Genomic DNA, 22,048 nt, shown 5'->3' on the forward strand with positions numbered 1-22,048 from the left:
AAAGTGCAGTTAAGAATCACCCTATAATGCCATGCGATCGTTACCGACAGATCACCAACAGTCAACCGACAGTCAGTCAACTGTTGGCCAACAGATGTCCTGCAGGAAGTTATCTTTTCAGGAAAATCTAAATAAATCTGTCAGTCAACTGTTGGTAAGGTGTTGGTCGACAGTTGACCAACTGTCGGCCAACAGTTGGCTGACAGATTGCCGACAGTCGGCCGACAGATTACCAACAGTCAGCCAACAGATAACCAACAGTCAACCAACTGTCGGTGAGGGAAGCTGTTCTTCATAATTACCAACCTTTGTACCTCACGAGATTGTTTTTGATGAGCTGTCACAATACAGATTGATGATTGGACAGTTTTTACTCCTTGGGTATCATTAGCCGACTTAACAAGTTAAAATGTAGCTGATTGGTCAATTTTTTACCAATCAGTTCATTCCAGATTCTCTTTTTGTGTTTTTAGCCTGTGTTGAAAGGACATAGCTTGTTTTCTTGATGCTTTTAATAAACTTCCCAATCATAAATGGCAGGAGGCAGACCAGTTGCCTACAGACAAAGTGCAGCTAAGGAGTTGAACACGGGACAACCGAGAAGATTGGCGGATGACTTGCTGCAATTTTCCTTTCCAAAAGCATTATATTTCTTGCCCAGGGCACTCCATTGATTGATACGAGATTAACCCACACACATGATTAATACTTCCTTATTGCATTATCATACCCCCTCTAGACTTTTACAAGGGATTATGATTAATAATCAGGGGAAATGTGTGAGTCCTGAAATAAACAGAGATTAAGATTTTGATTTTGATTTACATTTTTAGACAAACCTGAAGGTGCAAGGCTCACTACCAATGCTCCACAAAATACCGTCATTAAAGGAGATACAGTTACATTCAAGTGTACAGTTATGGCTGCTGTGCCACAAGTGTCAATTTACAAGTTCTACTTCAATGGCTACCTCTTCAGTAATAACAGCAACAGTGAGTATACTCTCAATAACGTCAACCGATCTCAGCACCATGGCGAGTACAAATGTGTCCCACATAATGCTGTTGGAGATGGAGTAGAAGCCACTGTGAGACTTAACATAAATGGTGGGTAGAAATGTCTTTGAGCATTTTTAAGTACTTTGGACACGTAATCCAAAAAACATTTTTTACCTATTTACATTGCATCAATGAAACTTCCAACACTCTAAATTATTACATCCCTGACCAGAGAAGAAAAGAGACCCTAGTAACAAGGTTGACATGGTTGTGCCTGCCCCCCCCCCCTCCCTCCCTTTACAGGCTTTTCCTGGGAGGAATGGGAATGAGTGCAGAGTGTGAGGTGGGTTAGGGGGAGGAGAAAAAAAGTCCACCTGAAGAGGTGACTCCCTCAGCTTTCCACACAATGCTCCTCCCCAAGGTACTTTGGAAAAGGGGTGGTGAAGGATGCCTGTCTCAGAAAATTTAGCCAGGGCCTAATAGTAAATGGGTGCCTAATAGCTAAAGTTGTGCCTGATAATAATGAACTGGTACTTAATAATGATGAACAGATGCCTAATAATGATGGGCTAATAACAAAATGGCAGGTGCCTAATAATAAAAACCAATAACTTATTATGATGAACTTGTGTCTAATAATAACGAAACAAGCCTAACAATGGTTCACAAGTGCATCATAGAAACAAAACAATGATTTGGCAGGAATGGCACCCCGTGGTGCTTGCCAGGCTGAAGCAATTATCCTGTGTCCACGAAAAACTGTAAACTTATGCTTTTCATCAGAATATTTGCTTTTCATTGGAATATTTTAAAACTGGTGCAAATTATGATTAGCTGATAAAGTGAAAGTTTGTTTCCTTTTTTTTTTTTTTTTTTTTTCAATATTTTTTTAGTGTATGAAGAGGATGATTTTGAACCAAATCGCACTCTAATGTTATGGTTTGAAAACTCTTTTGTTCTTCTCCTCTTTTCAAGTTCCTGTCCAGTTCACAGAAGTGCCACAGAATATAACAGTTAAAACTTCAGCTCCTCTGTTTTTGAGCTGTGATGCCTCTGGTTTTCCTGACCCTAAGATAAGATGGGAAAAATCTGGGATTAAGTTATCAGACACCAAACAGCTGAACATCTCTAGTAGTAACAGGAACGATGCAGGAGAATATGTCTGCATCGCAAGCAATGGAGTGAGACAGGAAAAGACAGTAAGAGCTTATGTCACTGTGCAATGTAAGTCTTTTTTTCAATATGTCATAAAAAGCAGTCACAGCTGTTGAATAAATGATACAGTCAGACTTATATTAAGCAGCACCATATTAAGTGGTCACCCTGTATTTAGTGGTCAGTTGTCAGAGTCCCAAATTTTTTTCTCCTTAATTGTTGCAATTTTCACCTCTTTATAGTGGTCACCTCTAATAAGTGGTTGTGGTCACCTTTGAGTGAGTGACAACAGCCTGTTTGTGTTGTCTTACACCTGTAATGAACGGTCATATAAAGCGGAACAACTCGATTAAAACTAAGGATGATTTTTTTGTGTAAATTCAATCCATGTTTAAAACAGGTTTCATTATTGTACAAAATAACCAACTGTCCAACTATGGCAAGATTTTTTATCTTGATCTGTGCATTATTTGTACTCTCTTAGGTGCAGTTGGATAATAAATATATGTTAATCATAGGCCGGGAGGTCAGTATTGGGGAAAACTGTGCCCAAAGTCTTAAGAACTGCCAAAGGCAGTACACAAGACAGACACAAGACACACAATTCAGACCAACCTAGACTGGTTAAGAACATTTTTAATTTTTTCCTTGAAGTTAGCAAAACACTTGCCAAAAGAAAATGAATTGATTTAGGGCTGTAATTATGGCAAGATCCTCCATAAACTGAACAAACCTTGAGCGAGTAAATTGTAGTTAAAATGAAGGTAATGCAAATTAAAAGAGACGTAAAACATTGTTATTTGCATTATGATGTAGGTGATTTATAAGGCTTCCAAACAAACTTTGAAACATTATTTTTACAAGTATCTGTCACTATCTGACACCTGTCAATTAGAGAGCACTTGGAAAAAAAGTGCATGTACACTTTTGAAAAAAAGCTCATGAACTCTTACAACAATTTTTTCTTCAAATACAGTCAATGTTCTTAGGTAAAGTATTATTCACCTCCATTAACAACTAATGTACAAAGATTTACCTCTGTTCAGTCAGTAAATGACAACAAAAGTCATTGCAAGTAAATTCAAATGTAAGTTTTGAAGTTGTGAGAGTTTGCTCGTTTGTTTGCTGCAATGGGCGTGTGTAAATCTGGTCTTTCTTCCACCCAGAAACTAAATTCAACTGAGACACTTTTACTAGACACAACAAGAGTCAATACGACCTTTTCTCAGTGAGTTTCTTTCAATTTGGTTTCTGCTCTGCAATTTACAGTACAAATGTCCAAATTAAACGGACTTGGAAAGACTCATTGAAAGCGTATTTGTAGCAGAGCTGAAAACTTTACTCACCCATTCACAACGAACAAGAGAGAATTCACATAATACATAGATTTAGCCAAGCCTAAAAGCAGAGCTTCAGTAAGTTTATTTTCTAGCCCTTCACTTTATTAAAGTCCTCTGCAGTCGTTGTCAAAGAGATTATTGAAGGGGACCAGCTGGGGTGGGGTATAGGGGAAAATTGGGGTCTAAATTGAGGGATGGTGTTTTCACAACTTTACAAAGTGACCAGCTATGTGCTAGTCAGCGGTATTTTCAAGCAGATGAAGACCTCTGTTGATATTCCTGATGTTTTGTACAGATTTTCGAGGATAGGGAAAGTTTCCTTCTTCAGATGTAGTGTATGATGTTAGTATCAGTTGAAATGATATTCTATTGAAATGAATTAAAATATGGGTTTGCGAAAACGAGCCAAAATTAAAGAAACGACCATAAACGACTTCGAGTTAAGATATCAGCATTCAGTTGTAGGGTATTCACCTGAGAACAGTGAGTTGGTGAAACAGTATTCCGGAAGTGTATGGGCTTCTCTTATATCTTCTCTTGGTGTCGCTTGGTATGACTGTTCGCTCTGCCAATTTTTCTCCAAGGTTTTGCGGTTTTAATCCAATGTAAGACGATCCAAAATCCGCTGGAAAAATGTTTCGGATTTTGTTTACCGCACAAGATGGCTCAGCTATCCTGAAGTGTTTGCCGAGATAACCTCAACACTGACGAACAAGCTATCCGTAGGCAATTTAGCGAAATTTCCTGCCGGGAAAGAAGTGAAAAACAACTAGCTGTAGTATTGTATTGTTAAATCAATGGCAGAAACAACTCAAGCAAATCGATCTAAAAATGTAACAAAACAGATGAAACAGAAAACATTTAGCTGATTATCTGAGCCTTACTGCTGCCTGTACGCGTAATAGGCCGTCTCCAGCACCCAGAAATCGACTGAAAACCAGGATGCTCAGTGATACAACCTATCTGGATTGCAGGCCCTTGCTCATTTACTTTTTGCCACAATTGCCCGATTTCCTTACAACAAACACTTTCATGAGTTGTCGGAGTTGGTTGACAAGTTCCACACTCACTTTGATAATTTTGTACAAAACACCCTCAGAAGCTCAGGTTTTAAAAATTTCTGTTGTATTCTTCTGTCAAATAAATCTCACAGTAAATTAAACATCAGTTTGACTTTCCGAGGAGGTCGCATCGCTGTCAACATAATAATTTTTCCAAGCCCTGAATAGGCGAGGAAAAAATACAAGCAACGAGCAAGATTTCCGCTCGTGTTATGTGTTAAACCATCGAATGAGAGATTTATTATTCCACTATTATTTTCAGTTTTTAGTATTTTAACTTTTAGTGTGCGAATTACATCCCACGGCTTTATCTATGCATTGTATCCATTGCATAAGATATGCGCGAAAGATGGAAACAACCAGAACTAAAGCATTTAAATGTCCTTTGTGTTCTTTTGTGCTTAAAAGTTCGCTTCTTTAAAAGTCAAATGTAAAAAACGAAAAAAAAAACAATGTTTGGATCGTTCAGTGCCAATATGCTGCGACGTATTTTTGCCTTGTTTTAAAATGTAATACTATGGCATATTTTGCCTTCCTCATTACTTTATTTGGTAAAATGACACAGTAGTGGAACGATAAAGCTCATTAATGTTCTGATTCTTATGAAGTATCACCAATTAGTTATTCAATTGCGTATTGCATTTGTATTCATTCTTAGACCCGCCCACAATTCAAAATGTCACCACGTCATCTAAGAAGTCTTGGATTGGCCAGACTGTGACTTTGAAGTGTCTTTCTGATGGTGTTCCTACACCAACACTCTCTTGGTACAAACCTGAAGGAAGTGAAATAAATAGAGTCACAGCCAGAGAAAACAAAGTACAGGTGCCACTCAGGGGTGATCAAGATTTTGGTCATTACAAGTGCATTGCTGTCAATGGACTTCCTCCATCTGATGAGAAATTAATAAAGATAAATCAGATAAGTAAGTAAAAAAGATCAGTGTATTGTGATAAGAAGAAGTTCTATATAAGGTCAGCATTTTCTTTTGCCATTGCTCATTATCACTGTTTCAGTTGTATTAGAAGTAAAAGCCAAATGTTCTTACAAAGTATTTGACAGAGTAATTCATTCACTTTGTACATCTCATTCGATGATTTAACATATAATAAGTGCGGATATTTTGCAAGGCTTATAGGCGTGTGGAAAAAAATAAGCTTATGTTAAACCATCGAGTAAGGGATTTATCATTCTACTATTATTTCATTTACTAACAATTTGGCCGCCCAGATTTCGACATACATCCTGCGGCCTTATCTGGGCGCTCCGTTCGCATTTTTCTCCTCTTTAGCTGCGTTTGACCTACACATGTTTTTCGCGTTCGTTACCCAATGAGGTATAACGGCGTAATGGTGGAATTATGCCAGATATTGTTAGCCTGATCTTTTAGTGGGAAATACACCCAAATTTATTTTAAAAAAAAAGGTTTAAAGTAAACTGTCGACACCTTGCCCTTTGGTAGCATTAAACACGTCACAAAGAGCATTGAACTTCAGGCAGATTGATGACATCTTCCCATGCGGGTATCTATAGGAAACTTCCTCAACCATGGACTATAAGTTTTTTCACTTTTTATGAGTCTCTTGGCTGAATGTATCCGGTAGCTACATTTATATTCATTAATTACATGTTAACGCACTCAGCGAATGAACTATGGGGATTTACCTGCACGAGTTCACCGACTATTACACCACGATAATGACGTCAAGGAGGTTGTTTCGTCACAACCCAGTATCACGTGGTAAAATCATCTAATCAGAAAATCGGAATTCGAACAGTGTATGAAACTTGAATAATAAACTGTGATAAGACATGGACTTGCATTCATCCTTAGTGTTGTGACAAAACTCAAAATAATCTCTTTTCTTATGGCACTATGTAGAGAAACCAGGGAAAGCATCCATCAAATCAGAATCAGTCATTCAAGCAACTTCTATAACAATACAATGGACTGCACCAGCTGATGATGGAGGAAGTCCGATTACAGGATTCCAAATGATCTTACAAAAGGATGGAACTGAGATAAAAAAGGTTAATATCACCGATCCTGGGACGACAAGTTATTCGTTTCCTGGTTTGGAGAAAAATACCAACTACACAGTGAAACTGTTTTCCAGAAATTTTGTATTCGAGGGAGATCCTACTCTATGGAACTTTAAGACCAAGTTTGAAGGTGAGGAATCAAAAGTGATATCGTGACTGAGCACTTTCCACCAATCATTGTTTCGCCAACTTAGATTTGTTGTGAGTAACCCAGTTTTAACAACGTTATCTGCTCGCTGCATTATAAGGTTTTGGATTTTCAGCGTTTGTCCCCTCCTTAGTGGCCAGTTTCCTTTCCCTTTGTGATAATTGTTTTAGAGGCACCTACGTTTGAAGAAGCATAATAATAAACAATGAAAAACCAATGATCGTAGGTGAGAACAATAGACAACCTACGCGGTTACGTACCGTAAATGTTACCTGATTTATCAAGTATTGTTTGCCTTGTCGTTTTTTTTTTTTTTATTTTCTGATGTTCACGTTTCAAAATCTGCAATATGAATCAGCCACAACAACAGCCGCTACATAGGGACCTTAGGTTAATTGGATACATTTTTCCTAAACTCTTACTGACCATATTCAGAACGCCCAATAACCAACTATCCCTTTAGACAGTGAGACGATTTCCACACATCGTTTGACCAAAGAATTGAAGTTTGAAGAAATGGGCCTTTCATGAATGTCGCTTCTAATATGCAAATATTATGGGGAAATCTCGTCAAACAGTGTGTGGACGGCCTCGAAGAATCCTTCGTATATTTTCTTTAAGATGAGAAATAGCTTATTTTCATTTTGCAGGGATTAGCCCAAACCAAAACAATTAAGGTTGCCGTTTTCAAGAAAGTTTCTTTCGAATCTCATCCGGCACATATCTCACTCAACAAAAAAAATATTTTGGTAACAGTTGTGAACTTAGTAACTGAATTGAGCAGCCGTAATATGGCAATGAAGTTCGTCGCACCTGTTATCGCTTAAGCGCTTCTTGTCATTGCCTCCTCGGTTGGCAAACCGCCTGAAGAAAAAAGCTTGTTGTCTCGGCGGAAAAACCCGTGCCAGCTTATATTTGCAGAAGAAGAATCGTAGGCCTGTACTTAATCATGCGCGATGTCAAACTTTTCAAAAGCGGAAAGTAGTTGCACACGAACTGAGATCCTTTCTGTAACTACGTGACACAAACGAACGGTGAATTGTGACGTCATCTATGCATCGGTCCTTCATTTGATCACGTGTAAATAGCAATTACAATGCCAGTAGAAGTCAGTGTATCGTTCTAATTCGCCTCATAAATGCAGTATTTGTTTTAGGCAATAACCGACCATCATTTTAGACTTCTCATTATCACTTTTTGTCCTTTCAAATTATTTTGAATTTATCTCAGTACTTAAGTTAATTTGGTTGCCATACACTTTCGTCTCAGAAATATCCCAAACAAATCCTCGACCAGTTTACAGATTAGTTAATCATTGATAATGGTTCTGACCAGGTTTGTAACAAGAAATTATATAATTATTAGAAATTTCACGCTGTTCATGTCGTTGACATCAATCTAGGAGCCCCAGATGTGGTCGAAATAGACGAACTGCCAGATAAAACAACAGACGATACAATTACCCTAAAGTGGAAGGAGCCAGAAAGTTATGGAAAAGTTATTATCATGTATACAGTGTACCAAAGAGTAGTGACTGATGGAAAAGTGGGACATTGGACAGAAATAAGGAAAATCAGAGATGTTTCTACGAGAGAATTGAAAATAGCGTTGGAGAAAGGAAAGGTGTATCAGTTTGCCATTACTGCAACTAATGAGCTTGGTGAAAGCCTAAAACAGGAGAAAGCAAATATCCAGCAAGTCAAGGCAGAAGGTAGTATCTTCAAATGAATCTTATTTTCGCCTTTCAAAGGTTATCTTTTTTCTTTACTTAGTTTTCCGGGACTCTCCGTGTCATGAACATCGAGGTTTTTACGGGTGAGTTCTTCGCTTGCAAGAACCTTAATCAATGAGAAAAATTTTTACTTACGTCGCAGTTGATATTTGTATGCCAACTGCAAATATATGGCATATCTATTAACTGAGATTTTAATCATTAATCAATATCTATTAACTGAGATTTTAATCATTGGCTGGCACACACAAATATTTTAAGTCTGACACATGCTGATCTGAATCTGGTAAGAGAAGTCTGCAACACTTTCGTTTAATCTTCTTACATTTAAATTAACTGCTTTTTTCTTTCCTTTGCTGCCATCACTTAGCTGATGCATCTCTCCCACATCAAAAAATTTCACTCTCCCACACTGAATTCCGAGAACTATTCTGTCATTTTCACCACCACGGCACTTTATTCTTCATACCGATGAAAGCGACTTAGAACTTAGCCTCCTCTGCGCACCGTAATTTCGACACCAGATTACTGAACCGCGAGAACTCAGAATTGTCGGCGATTTCGCTTTAGCTTAATTAAGAATGTATAGTCACGCTGCCTCACGCTGCGAACAGAGAGGTTGTCTATCTTTTCACAGATTTTCTTCGGTGAGGCTACAGAGCGTGACACAAACTTCCTGTCTTAAGGTCATGGAGGGGTATTCATTTTCTTAGGTCTTAGGTCTTAGTTTTCGGGGATCTTCGTTTTCGCTACAAACGTAGTTCACTTTCTCTTTGTTGATGATCTCTTTTCAGTCTCTTTTCTGGAGCTCTTTGTATTCTCTTCTCACATTGGTCTTCGCTAGATATTCGCCATTCTATTTTAACCTTTTCTTGTTTTCTATCGTCTTCCCCTCGCTGTGTTCTGCCTATTCTTCGCCCTATCAAACCCCATTTCGCGTTTTTCTCAACTCGCTCCACGCCTTTTAAGTTCTTTCTCTCTTTGGTCTCTCTCTCTCTCTCTTTGGTCTCTCTCTCTCTCTCTTTCTTCCGTTTGGAAAAGGGAAAAGCTTTAGCTTTGAGTATCGTTGCTTTGCAAGTTTATTAGAAATTGCAAAATACCAAGAATCACTTTTCAACAACAACCTCACCAGTATGATTTCCCGCTCAAAACACGGGTTGCAAATTCTTTCCTTGCGCTGCTTCACATCCTCTAACCAACATGAAGCCTTTCTAGGTTTCTTCAAATATCTTTGAAGTTGAATCTTAAGTCTCTTATCGTTATCAAGTTTGAGATTAGATATTCTAGTTCTAGCTTGTCTTCGTTTAAATCAAACTTTAGCAGCGCAAGAAACAGAAACAAGACAAATTCCGTATTTCAGTGCCTAGAGTTGCCATGATCATTGAAATTTGGTTTAAAGAGGACAATCGTGAAACACGAATAATCTGAAGAGAAGAACTGAAAACAGGTTGAAAGTGACTATTCTTTTTAATTTAGTACAACTATCAGAGGAGTTTGACACAATAGAGAAAACTGTGGAGTGAACAATCATAACTGGCGACATAAAGAGAAGATATAAGAGAAGCCCGTACGTTTCTGGCGTATTGTTTCACTGACTCGCTCATCTCATTTATACCTATCTATTAGCCGACCGGTAATCTCTTAACTGGAAGTTGCTTATGGTCGTTTCTTTCAACTCTGACTCATTTTCCCAAACCAAAGTTCACAATAACGCTCAATGAAATATCATTTCAACCGACGCTGACATCATACACGACATCTGAAGAAGAAAACATTATTTATTCTGAACCTGTGCGCACTCTGATTGCCTTGCATCATGGTCGCAAAAGTAAAACTGAAGCCCCGTTTAAACGGTCATGATAGTTGACGATAGTGTCGACTATCAAGCGCCTTTGAACACGAACTGTCATGTTCTATCATCGCATTTCATCAAAAATCATGTAGTCTGGACATGTCCAAATTCGACATGATAGTTAATGATAGTTTTTGCTGTTTGAACAAGAGGAAGATAGTGAATGATAGTTGTTAGGTCAGCAGTTTTGCCCAAAAACGGGCTCAAATCGAAATGGCAACGGTAAAATGACTAAAATAGCCGTTGAAATTTCCCAGAATGTCTCGTAGTTAATTCCCATCATTTCTTGGTAGGCTTCAGTATCTTTAACTTGTAACTTCTTGACTAAAATTTCAAGTGCCGCTGAAATTGCTGACCTTAGCGCGCACCGTATTTGTGTACAATTACGCGATCTCATCGCGTGATATTTTGTCAACTATCATTGACTGTCATGAACCGTTTGAACACAAACTTGATAGTCAATGATGTGAATGAAAGTTGCAACTGTCATTCAGTTGTCTATCATTAACGTTCATGATCGTTTGAACGGGGCTTAAGTCATTTGCATCTTGTCGCAGTCGAGTGAACATCTTTGATGGAAGAGAGAGTAGCGAGAAATGTATATAATGGGAATTCACTGTCTGTTGCTGCTCCCTCGTTAAAAAGGAAAGTTAAAAAGAGTTGAAGGGCCTGTGGGCTCTCGTAATTCTTCCGCGACCAAATTTTTTCTTAGGAGGCAACTAAAGAGATTCAGAAAGAATCGAAACAGCAGTCTTGCTTAAGAATCTTCACGAACGGCAGCAATTACACTCCCAGCTGATGGCTGTGTAAATGATATCGAATTCAGAAATTGCATTCCTAGACGGGACTTATTTATAATGACAGGGAATCGACCCTTGACATGCAAATGTATTACAAAGAGATAGAGTCATCCACCAGGCGTAAATAGGGGGCTGGAATTTGAGGTCGCCACGTTGATCACTGTATCAGTGCTACTTTTCTCACCAGAGAGGAACTCAGTCATTTTTTAATTGCGGTCAGTTACTTTCATTGAGCTCTAAAATAGATCTAGGAAATTTGTGACACATCTTTGGCTTCTCTAGAAGTCAAAGTTAACAGATAACAGTCTATGCATCAGTGGGTGTGCTACAGACTATGTCTCATAGTTTTGTCATCTTCAAATCTATCACATGTCAAGAATACCATTCCTTGTTCTCAGTGTCTTAGGCTTCATCGCCTATATATTGACAGTTCTGATTTTCCAAGATGTCAGAGGTAATACGCCAGTTCTTCTCCTACCTTTGTCATTCAAGGGAGTCTTAAACAACTGATCGAAATTCGGCATTCTACAAACGTCACAGAAGGAAAAAAATGATCGTATTCCATTTTACCGGCAAGACCTGTCCTTCTAACAAATTTAAATTACTTCAAAATAATCCAAAAACTGGTATATTATTTTCGCATTAAACATAGACAACTATTTGGTCAGAAATACTTTCTAAATAAATGATCAACCCGAGGCTTTCACCTTGCGTGCATGACACAAAACTCTTCCTTTCATAAATAATGTTGAGACTGCCTCCACCAATGTCATCTATGTCATAACTTGCGGTTATTTCAAAAAATTTTACTTCGGCGAAAAAGGAAGACGACTAGGGGAACGATTCTGACAACACCATCGTGACGCAGAACACAAGAAAAACAATATCTCTCAAATTGGCCTTACATTCGTACATTTTAGGCCAGTGTTCTTTGTAAGTAAAGGCTGTTTTTTACACAGGAGTTCAAAAGATAATTCTTGTGCAAACAAACAAACGTTCATTTTCAGTCGTATTTTGTTTTTTTCCCGGTTCAAACAGTAAGCACAGAAGTTTACCTGACAGCGACAATACAGGAGGATTGTAGCAGACGTTCGGAAGTTGCTGCGAAATTTCCAGAAATGGTTAGATAATCTACTTGATCCATATACTGGAGTTTAAGGAATACTGCCATGAGATTTATCATGAAAAGTGAATCTTATTCAATCTGTTCTTGAATGAAATCTTAATATTTCTGTTAAAAAAATAAGATATTCTGAACGATCTTCAATATGTGACAAGCATTTGAATATACGTTTTTTCTTGATATGTCCTTTTAGGCTTGTCAAATTGCCTTCAGGTTTGGCTGCTCATCCGGCAACACTGTGAACACCAGGTAAGGTACAGTTTGTTGTTCTACACTGAAACAACAAATGCAAACTCAAATTTGCCTTCTAGTAGGGGAGAGGAGCTTTATTTCAATGTGTTGTATTTTAGCTGTAATAGTGTTTTTTCTGCTCTAGCAAATTTTATTTAATACAAGATAATTTATGTTTGAAGTATATTGTCTTTAATATTGTCTTTATTTACCTTGGTTTAATACATTGGTTAAATCTCAATATATTTTACCACTTAAAAATCACCAAAGTACGAATGTGTGCGATGATACTCTCTGCTCTCTCTCTCCCTTCCCCCCCCCCCCCTTATCTAGGTGTGGCAGTGTTGTTCTTGACTTTATGATGAGGTTCAATCAAACTGTAGTCGTCAGCAATGTTTTGATTGTCCTGTCGGATGCTGCAAGGCAAGACAAATTCAGAGGTTTTAAAGTCAATCCAGACTCAATTAAACAAGTTTTAATACTCACAGATGGCTCGGAAAGCACAACAAAAGGTAAATTTTACAAAGACATTGTTCAATGTTTACACGTATTCTTCCGAAGATGGACTGTTTATAATTGTATTCCGGATCTATTTAATTAAACAACTTATTCTGTGACTGATGCACTTCCAGGTTTTTGTTTTTTTCGTTGTTGTTTTATTTAATTAAACGAAGTCTTACTCTTAAAAATTATTTTAGAGAGATTAGCACCTTACTCTTCCTTCGTACCAAGCCAATTAGAGTTAACGTTTTCCGGTCATGAACCTCAGCTATGTAGTGAGAGCAGTGTATCGACCAGGATCAGTGTAAATGTTGTTTGAATATTATTTCATCAAGCTTTGCAAAATGAATCATTTTAGGTCCTGAGGAATGTAACTGCCCATCCAACAACGTCTTGTTGGCCATAATTGGGGTTCTTGCCTTCACAGTCCTTCTTCTAATTATTTACATAATCTGGCTACATAAGAAAGGTAGGTAAAAGAATCATAATCTATGTTTGGCTGCAAGATTCTTTTTCACGCAAAAGCAAATTTTTACTCACGTACATCATTTGTATTTTTTCCTTTCGTTCTTTTTCAGCCGCTGTAGGGAAACAGAGGTGAGAATTTTCTGCTAGTTGGATTGTGTCGATGTAATGTACCCGATATGGTTTCATCTTAACACAAAACTCCAATAAAAACTGATGAAATTCTTAGCTTTTTATTATTATTTCTATGCTTTCTCAATTGTAGGACTTATGAAGATGAGAGACGTGTTTGCGACGTAAGTTACCGCTAAGACATTGATGTCATGTTAGTGTGACCAGAAATTATGTAATCTTACTTTACCTCTACTTTCTATGAGAAAATAAAGGCTTGCAGCAAATGAGAAGGAAAAAATTTGTAGTTCTACATAAAAAAAGCATATTGCATCGGTGGCAGATACAATGAAATAAAAGAGGAAGTTAGGCTCGATAAGGTCTTTGTCCTGTGATCATGTCCTTTACCAAGCCACTCCATGGATTTTCCTTCGATTGTCCCTGGTTCAACCGCTTGGTTTCACTTCACAGATCGCTAATTGATCTGCACCCGGTTGATATTTGCTTTCTGAATAATCAATTTCGTGCATTTTGGCCGTCGTATTTTCTTGATGCCTTATTTTCTAAACGTGAGTTTAGGATCTTGGTACTGCAAGAGTTGTTTCGTGCGTTTATTTGTCAAAATATTGGACTACCAATCGACAATCTTCACGTTGCAGTTTGTAGCTTCGACGAATATGCTATGAGCCTCGATCACTCTATTGGACATGATTGTTTCAAAAGCAGAGAACAAAATGTTAGTAATAATAAGGACAAGAGGTTATAAACTATTTATAATCTCTTATCATGAAAGAATATAAACATTTGTCTGATAAAAATAGGTGAACTGATTTTTATAACCATGAGGTACTTTTTACTGGGATTAATAACAGATTTGGATATGAATACCTTAACAGTGTGTTGGTTTAATAGAATGAAACATTATTAGAAGATATCGAACCAAGTCTACCTGATTCAAGAAAACTCACCCAGCCTCATGCGGAATACATGGATCTCATAGAAGTCAACAAAGATGATAGAAAAGCACAAAGTACCCCTCCAGGTGCTGATTACGTGCCTCTTCATCCATTAACACGCTGCTGGGAAGTTCCTAGACATAACGTGACCATAGAAAAAATCATTGGTAAAGGTGCTTTTGGTCAGGTTGCCAAGGGAACAGCAGTAGGACTTCGAGGGAGTCCTGAAACGACCACAGTGGCTATTAAGATGCTTAAAAGTGAGCTCTTGTACTGTAAATTGAATGAGTCTTGGCCTACAGACATTCAGGAAATGTTACCGGGTTACTGTAATTATTTAGCTATTTGCCATTTCATAAGTTATGTTGTTATTCCGACATTTCGCATATTATTCCCGTTAACCAAATTTTTTCTCCTTGTTTTTAATGCTCCAGCAAACGCTACTGAATCGGACAAGAGAGATCTGATGAAAGAACTTGACACAATGAAACAGCTGAAACCACATCCTTACGTCATTAAACTTCTGGGATGTGTTACAGAATCTGGTATGCTTTAGTTATGCAGTATAATTTTGCTGTACACATTTTTCTTATGATTTACTCTGTAACGCTTTCTCGTCATCGATAATTTGCCTTAGTGGAAGGGTGACCGCTTCGCAATTGAGCAAAACAAACAACCATCGCATAAGGTAATTTTATCTTATTTTAGCCAACACAGACGTTCCTGGATTTACTGATAGACTAAGACCGAATATTTGCCACTGAACAGATCATTCTGTTGTAGAAGCAGAAACGCTTTTTGTAAGGGAATAATTGGTCTGTACTTTCTTATGAGACCGTCGCATAGTTTTTCTTGTTTTCATGCGATTTCTTCAAAAGTGTTGACCATGACTGGGCTATTCATCTATTTCAATTACTGCTTTTTTTTTAAAGAAAGTAACATATCAATTAAATTATTTAATTTCTTCAGAACAGCTGTTGGTTTTGATTGAATATGTGCCTTTTGGGGATCTGCTGGGTTACCTGAGAAAGAGCCGTGGATTAAAAGACACTTACTACAAAGACCCGGATATCAAACCACAAACAAATCTGACGTCACAGCAGCTGATGAAGTTTGCTTGGCAAATTGCTGATGGAATGAGTTACTTGTCCGCAAAATCTGTAAGTTAGTTAAAAACAAAAAAGACAAACTACTCTATCGTCATGTTAAGCTCTGGCATGGAATATTATGTCTTAACAAGATCACGCCTGGGAGATGCAGACGTATTCTTATCGTCTTGTCGAGGCTATTTCTTTAGGGCCAGGAACCCTCCCGATTTTGACGTCATCATATAAGTTTTATTTCAATGCGAGAATGGCGATATTTGTGCATCCTTGCAAGTGTACCCCATCGAAATAAAATATCTGGGTTTTTCTCGTGTGAGCAAATGCAGAGACGTGAAGGAATAGGATCTTTTAAGATATTCAGCTTAAACTGAGCGTACAACAAATATCCATTTTAGTGACAAGAAAGAAAAGGAATTAAAACTTCAACTTAAAAAAATCGTCTTTGGTCGCTAAACTGCTTCATTACAGAATCCTATTTCGATTAAAATGTTAAGGTAAGCGTTCTTTGAAATGACTACGTATTGCAAAAAAAAAGTAGTTTGCTTTTCTTTGGAATATGGAGCAGTTATTGTAGTAGTTTTAATTTTCTGTCATCTGGAAGAAAAAGAAATACACACACCATATTATGTTGCTAGATATTTCTATTTTCCTCTCTGAACCATTTCATTTCAGTTCTTTTTCATCTACAATCGCTAATTTTTGCTGTTACATCAATTCTTTCTTAGATCATTCACCGAGACCTTGCGGCCCGTAATGTGTTGGTTGGACAAAAGGAAATGTGTAAAGTGACAGACTTCGGAATGGCCAGAGATGTGCAGCAGGAAAATATTTATGAACGAAAGACAAAGGTAATCAAGAAAAAGGGGAGGTGAGGGCGGTATTACATTTCGTTCAGTTTAGTGATCTTTGACAATCATTGTTGTGGTTGAGCTGATATATTCCTGATTTCGATCATGAATTCCTTGGGACCCTAATGAAACTATCAGCCATGCGTATGCGAGTACAATTTTAAATATCACTATTTCTGACTACTCGCTTCCTATAATTCTCGAGCTGTTTCACAAAGTGATATTTAAAATCTTTAGGGCCGTCTTCCCGTGAAGTGGACAGCTTATGAGGCCTTATTGTATGGTAAATATACCACCAAAAGTGACGTGTAAGTATACCTGATTATTACCCGTAGCAGTTTATCAAAAATTTTATCAATTTTAATCAGGACTTGAATTCTATGCTTTGTCAAAGAATACATTTATTTTATTCGTCTTATATACTGTTTATGTCTATAGTCACTAAATTTATATTCGTTTGATTTGTCTTTCTGCAGATGGAGTTATGGAGTTCTGTTATACGAGATTTTCACCATAGGTAACATCGAATGGAATTTTATAAGGCTCTGTAGATGTTTTTTGTTTTATACCATGCTTAATTAAACAATGTATCGTGTTCAGTGAGACGAACGTAATGAGCTTCAAACTACATCTAGTGACAAAGGTGGTGTTTCATTGAAGGTCGTTTTTTTGTCACATTTATATTTCGATGGTCTTGTGGTTCTTCCAGGCGGTTCACCTTACCCACGAATGGATGGAAGAAAAATTGCAAACTTACTCCAGGATGGATACAGGATGCCTAAACCACAACACGTCGATGAAAAATTGCAAGTTTTCTTTATTTACTTGTTCTCCCTCGTCGTACAAGGAAACATTCTTTAAATCTTTAACAGATTATTTGAATAATACCAGGTATCAGATCATGATGAAATGCTGGAAGAATGACCCAGACTCAAGACCAACTTTCACTGAATTGAAAAATCAGCTTAAGGACATGGAAACCCTACACAAGGTCAGAATTTTTATCAATATGAAAGTTTTTTTTCACGTAATTAGGGTTAAACGTAACAGCATTGAGCCTAAATAGCGTAGTAATATGTACTCATCTCTGTACTTTTTACGAAGTTTGGAATGCAACTTTTTGTTATGTCACTGAAGCTAGCACTCCACAAAAAACATCAAAGAAATGAACTTGAATGTCTCAATGACAATTAACACTTGATGGTTATTTAAAAGATCATAGGGTGATTGCAAAACTGCATTGAGACGCACAAAGAGTAGCAGACGACGACGCCATAAAATACTTCCTCCTTGAATTTGTTTTGGTGTAAAAACCTAACCACTCATGAGGATAACCACTTAAAACTTTTTTAATGATGCTGATTATTATATTATTTTTCTCTGCAGAAGCTAATTGACATGAAAATGTACGACAAGCAATTGTATGCAAACGTCGAGGATTTAACGGTGTAGTTATATACACGTCCACGTTATATGACCTGCTAGTATTTTGAACACTTCGCCTAGACAAGTTTCAGGGATTAATCATCGTTTTCTTACACGCTTACTTGGTAGAAATAGCCATGTTGCGTTTAGCAGTTAGGCTGTAACATTGTAATTCAATTGACTTCATATTCTTAAAAGCTGAAACGCTTTTATAAGTTTACCCATAAAGTTTAATCTCATTTTCTCTTTAGCGTATTAAGTACTTACATATATGCCTCGACACAAACGTTTGAGTTCAGTTTATTTTCTGGCTCAATTCTAAGGTGATGATGAGATCTCGCTCTGAAAGCCATAGTTGTGTACAATTTTAATAAATTGCTAAAAAATTTTGCCGCAAAACCCGCTTGTTTTTAGGAAAGCTAATCGTGCGCATAAATTGCTTTCCCAAAGACTGCCTTTACTTGCGATACCAACTCGAGATACTTTTATACGGAATTCTAATCAAAATTGTACTTGGCACATTACTTCTGCAAGAAAGTTTGTTGTTTGGCCTAACAGGCCGATAGTTTTCGCGTACTAGATACTATTACTCAACAAACTGGTCGTAGGTACGGGTTGAAGTCTTTTTTTTCTTGGATACGTTGCTAATGTAATAACTTTATTTTTTTTTACATAATAAAAGTGTTGAAAAGTTCTGAGTTGACTCTGTCTACATGATGATGCTGTACACCAGTTCACACATTTCTCTCCACGACATTGACCTATTATATCTAGACCCATCTCTCTATATTTCTCCTTTGAAGGAAGGACAAAACCAAACCGAAGTAACAGAGCTTCCCGAAGTGCAAAAAATCGCTTGTACGTGTTCCAGGAGACTTACATCTAAGAGACCATGTTCTCCTGTCACTCTCAGTAGAGGTTAAGTTAAGAGTCCATCAATCTTACATAATTATAAACTAGGTTACCTTTTGGTCAAAACCCTTCTTTCCTCAGCTGATATAAATAATTGCACTAGAAACAGTACCTAATATTAAAATAACGCTCTTTCAGTCTGGAGTAGAGGATACCTGAGGAATAGTCTTAACATTCAAATGAAGGAGAGTTTAGCGTCTGTTTGGAAATATTCCCAAACGTTATTTTGTTTCTGAGGGCAAAATGATGCTTCAGCATAGAGAGGAGAGGGGGTGAAATGGAGAGGGGAAGGGGGGGGGGGGGGTGGTCGTAGCTTTGCAAAATGAATTCACTGAAATTTTTATACATAATTTTTTGAAGGCTTTTGCTGAGAAGAAAATGAGTTTTATCCTAACATTTCTGCAAATGTCGAACTTTGTCAAATTTGCCATTCCAAACAACATCACGAGTCCACCCCTGATGCAAAGATTGTGTCATTGGTGAGCTAAGTTGTAGTCTGTGGTGGGATAAGGAAAGTTTACTAAGGATAATCACTGTACTGCTTTAGGAGTCGCTCCTTGGTAAGAACATTACACGTTGTTTGATAATGTAGTTGGGTTTGTAGGAATATCATAAGTGTTCTTTCTGTCGGTTAAATCATACCTTAACAGCTGTGTTCAGCAGTTAGTAATTGATATTCTCTTACAAAATATCCAATCACAACGAGAACCCTATCCTCTTCTCTTGCACTTCGATAGGGGTTTATGCTGCTAGTCTTGAGTCACTTAGATTGCGGTTCTCTCGAGATAGGACATAATCAACTAACAAAATAATTAGTAACCGTTGCAGCTATCAAATGGTTGGCATTCAGCTTTACATAGAGACAGAAACTATCAAATGGCCTTTTAGTCCAAACTGATTTGAGGTCTACTCTGATTTCGCTTTACAATTCATTCTGCTTTCTATTGAGAAAGAACGTCATAAAATTGTGGCCGATTATCTACAACGATTTCTGAGAAGAATATCATTATTTCGTTTTTGATCATCAGTTTTACAAACCCAAAAGGTCTACACTAGTGCCTTTTATTAAATGACTCTGTTTCACTTGTGTTACGTAGTCAAGTGTGCAGAAAGTTTACGTAGACATTATACATACAATATTCCTACATATTCCTTTAATTTTCATTTTCCTCCACCGCGAGATGCTTTCTCTGACCAGAGGTCCGAGTCTGTTGGTCATCAATACCATACATTCGTCAAACACGGTGGTTATTCCTTCCACCACATTCTTCGCTGAAACGACAGCTAGTTCTAAAATCGCAACATAAAAAGCGATGCGACTAAACGATGTCGCACTGAATTATTGGACCTCCCGCCAAGCTCAAAGGATCAAACCCTTAATTTCATTGATACTGAGAGGTCGCGTACATGCTCTTCACTAAACTCCAAGGGTGCTGGTGATTTTTCTTTTTTCAAATCATGAAAAACCATTCTTGAAATCTGGAGGAATGTTACTAAAAACGATAAACGATGAACGAGGAGGGAAGAACGGAGAACTCGGTCTTTAGAGTAATCTGCTAAGACGGTAAATTAAGCTGTTACTGAAGCGTTTTGACTTGAAATTTGACTTCAAAAGTTTAGTTTGAAGACGATAGAAATTGCAGGTGAGCTGGAAATCGGGTATTTGCATCTATTGGAGAATCAATCGTTCCGCCATTTATCCTTTCTAAAAGCGCCTAAATGAAGTGATTTTTTAATCTGGAGAACTCAAACAAAGACTAGAACAAAAATTAAATCACTTTTGGTTCGCTTTTACATCAGGCGATCAAGCGGGAAGCCTTTGTTTTGCCATAGTGTCTTGAACTAAACGGCAAACACCAAAGATGCGTAGAAAGTGATAAGAAAAAGATCTCCCGACTTCCGACCACATTTCGCGTAACAAAGAAGTCTCTTCTTTTTCATTCTGATATGCCGCTTTTGGTGTTATACACGGCTGAAGTTCAAAAGAAATCTTTGAATACGTCTTTCTTAATCAAATATAACGAGAAGTATGTGGGTCACAGTGGCGGAAAATGAAGAAAAAAGCTAACCCTAACCCTAAGCAAAGCAGAAAACAAACAAACAAGGACAATGATTTTATCTATTATGTTTTGCCACTACTTTTCAGTGAGTCAACAATATTGAACACAAAAACTTCTGTACGCTGTAATCTAAATATTTTAGGTTTAAAAGTGAATAACAACTGAAAGTCTTTTAAGGTTTACCTTTCGTCGTGAACGCCGCTGGTCACACACACGTCGAGGAGTCCACAAACTTCTTGAAAACTGCTATCTATCCATATAATATAGATTTAGCCAAGCCTAAAAGCGGAGCTCTAGATAGGTTATTTTCCAGCCCTTCATTATACTGAATAAAAACTGTAATAAAACTCTTCAGCACTGATTGTAGAAGAGTTTCCTCAAGGAGATTTAGAGACCAGGGCCCAGTTGTTCGGAGGCGGATTAGTGCTAACACAGGGTTAAATTTTAATCTGGATTTCTTTACTCCTTTGTTCGGAAGCCTTTTTGGGATCATTTCCTCTATTCTATATCGAGCATACAATCATCAAATTCTTATTATTTATATTTTAAAGCTTTCAGATCTGAAATCAGAGTTCACACTAACCCTTGGTTATCTTAACCCAGCTTTGAACAACCCAGCCCAGTCCGGAAGTTGGGGAGGGGGGGAAATAATTGACGAAGTCTGGAACCTGGGGACGATGCTCTCACAACTTTCAAGGCGATCAACACGCATGCTGGTCAGCGGTATCTTTAAACAGCGTGAGATCCTCGTTGTTGTTCCTGATGTTTTGAGCAAATTTTCGAAGATAGAGAATGTTTTCCTCTTCAGATGAGGTGTATGATGTCAGGATCAGTTACAATTATATTCTATTGAGCGTGACTTATAATTGCAGTTTGGAAAATTGAGCCTTAATAACTTTCATGCGTTAAAATACAAACAATTTTCTCTTCATCTATGTGCCCTAAACATTACAGGGGAGGAGGCACGTCAAAGTAAAAACATGAATTAAAAAAGGAGGGCCCCATTTGATTTCAGTCCAAATTAAAGGAGGATCCTTGCCTTTCCTAATTCTAGCCCTTTAAAACTCCCGTATCTTGAAACCAATTCCGTATATCAAAGTTTCGTTTGGGTATAAGCATTGATGAGAAATACCATGCATTAATGAAAGCTTGAGAAAGAGTATTTAATGCAATCTAAATAA

The 22,048-nt window shown here is 37.5% G+C and overlaps 1 protein-coding gene across 8 annotated transcripts in view; it reads left to right on the forward strand.

Moving 5' to 3' along the window:
• LOC131799331 (uncharacterized) overlaps positions 1 to 17,455 on the forward strand; it is a 31,119-nt gene extending 13,664 nt beyond the window's left edge. For 6 of the 8 annotated variants that reach the window (XM_066168379.1, XM_066168381.1, XM_066168382.1 and 3 more), the window contains 18 exons: positions 834 to 1,106; positions 1,974 to 2,222; positions 5,213 to 5,479; positions 6,437 to 6,727; positions 8,148 to 8,456; positions 12,168 to 12,250; positions 12,446 to 12,501; positions 12,817 to 12,995; positions 13,343 to 13,453; positions 13,563 to 13,581; positions 13,715 to 13,745; positions 14,473 to 14,776; positions 14,951 to 15,061; positions 15,486 to 15,676; positions 16,348 to 16,470; positions 16,708 to 16,778; positions 16,947 to 16,987; positions 17,180 to 17,455. In XM_066168379.1, the coding sequence (XP_066024476.1) occupies positions 834 to 1,106; positions 1,974 to 2,222; positions 5,213 to 5,479; positions 6,437 to 6,727; positions 8,148 to 8,456; positions 12,168 to 12,250; positions 12,446 to 12,501; positions 12,817 to 12,995; positions 13,343 to 13,453; positions 13,563 to 13,581; positions 13,715 to 13,745; positions 14,473 to 14,776; positions 14,951 to 15,061; positions 15,486 to 15,676; positions 16,348 to 16,470; positions 16,708 to 16,778; positions 16,947 to 16,987; positions 17,180 to 17,331 (2,861 nt within the window). In that variant the 3' untranslated portion in view covers positions 17,332 to 17,455. Of the gene's footprint in view, positions 1 to 50; positions 276 to 833; positions 1,107 to 1,973; positions 2,223 to 5,212; positions 5,480 to 6,436; positions 6,728 to 8,147; positions 8,457 to 12,167; positions 12,251 to 12,445; positions 12,502 to 12,816; positions 12,996 to 13,342; positions 13,454 to 13,562; positions 13,582 to 13,714; positions 13,746 to 14,472; positions 14,777 to 14,950; positions 15,062 to 15,485; positions 15,677 to 16,347; positions 16,491 to 16,707 lie in introns of all 8 variants that reach the window. The other 2 variants (XM_066168386.1, XM_066168380.1) reach the window with 2 other exon arrangements.
• The last annotated feature ends 4,593 nt before the right edge of the window (positions 17,456 to 22,048 follow it).

This window comes from Pocillopora verrucosa, chromosome 6 (genome assembly GCF_036669915.1).
Source record: "Pocillopora verrucosa isolate sample1 chromosome 6, ASM3666991v2, whole genome shotgun sequence".
Classification (NCBI taxonomy): domain Eukaryota; kingdom Metazoa; phylum Cnidaria; class Anthozoa; order Scleractinia; family Pocilloporidae; genus Pocillopora; species Pocillopora verrucosa.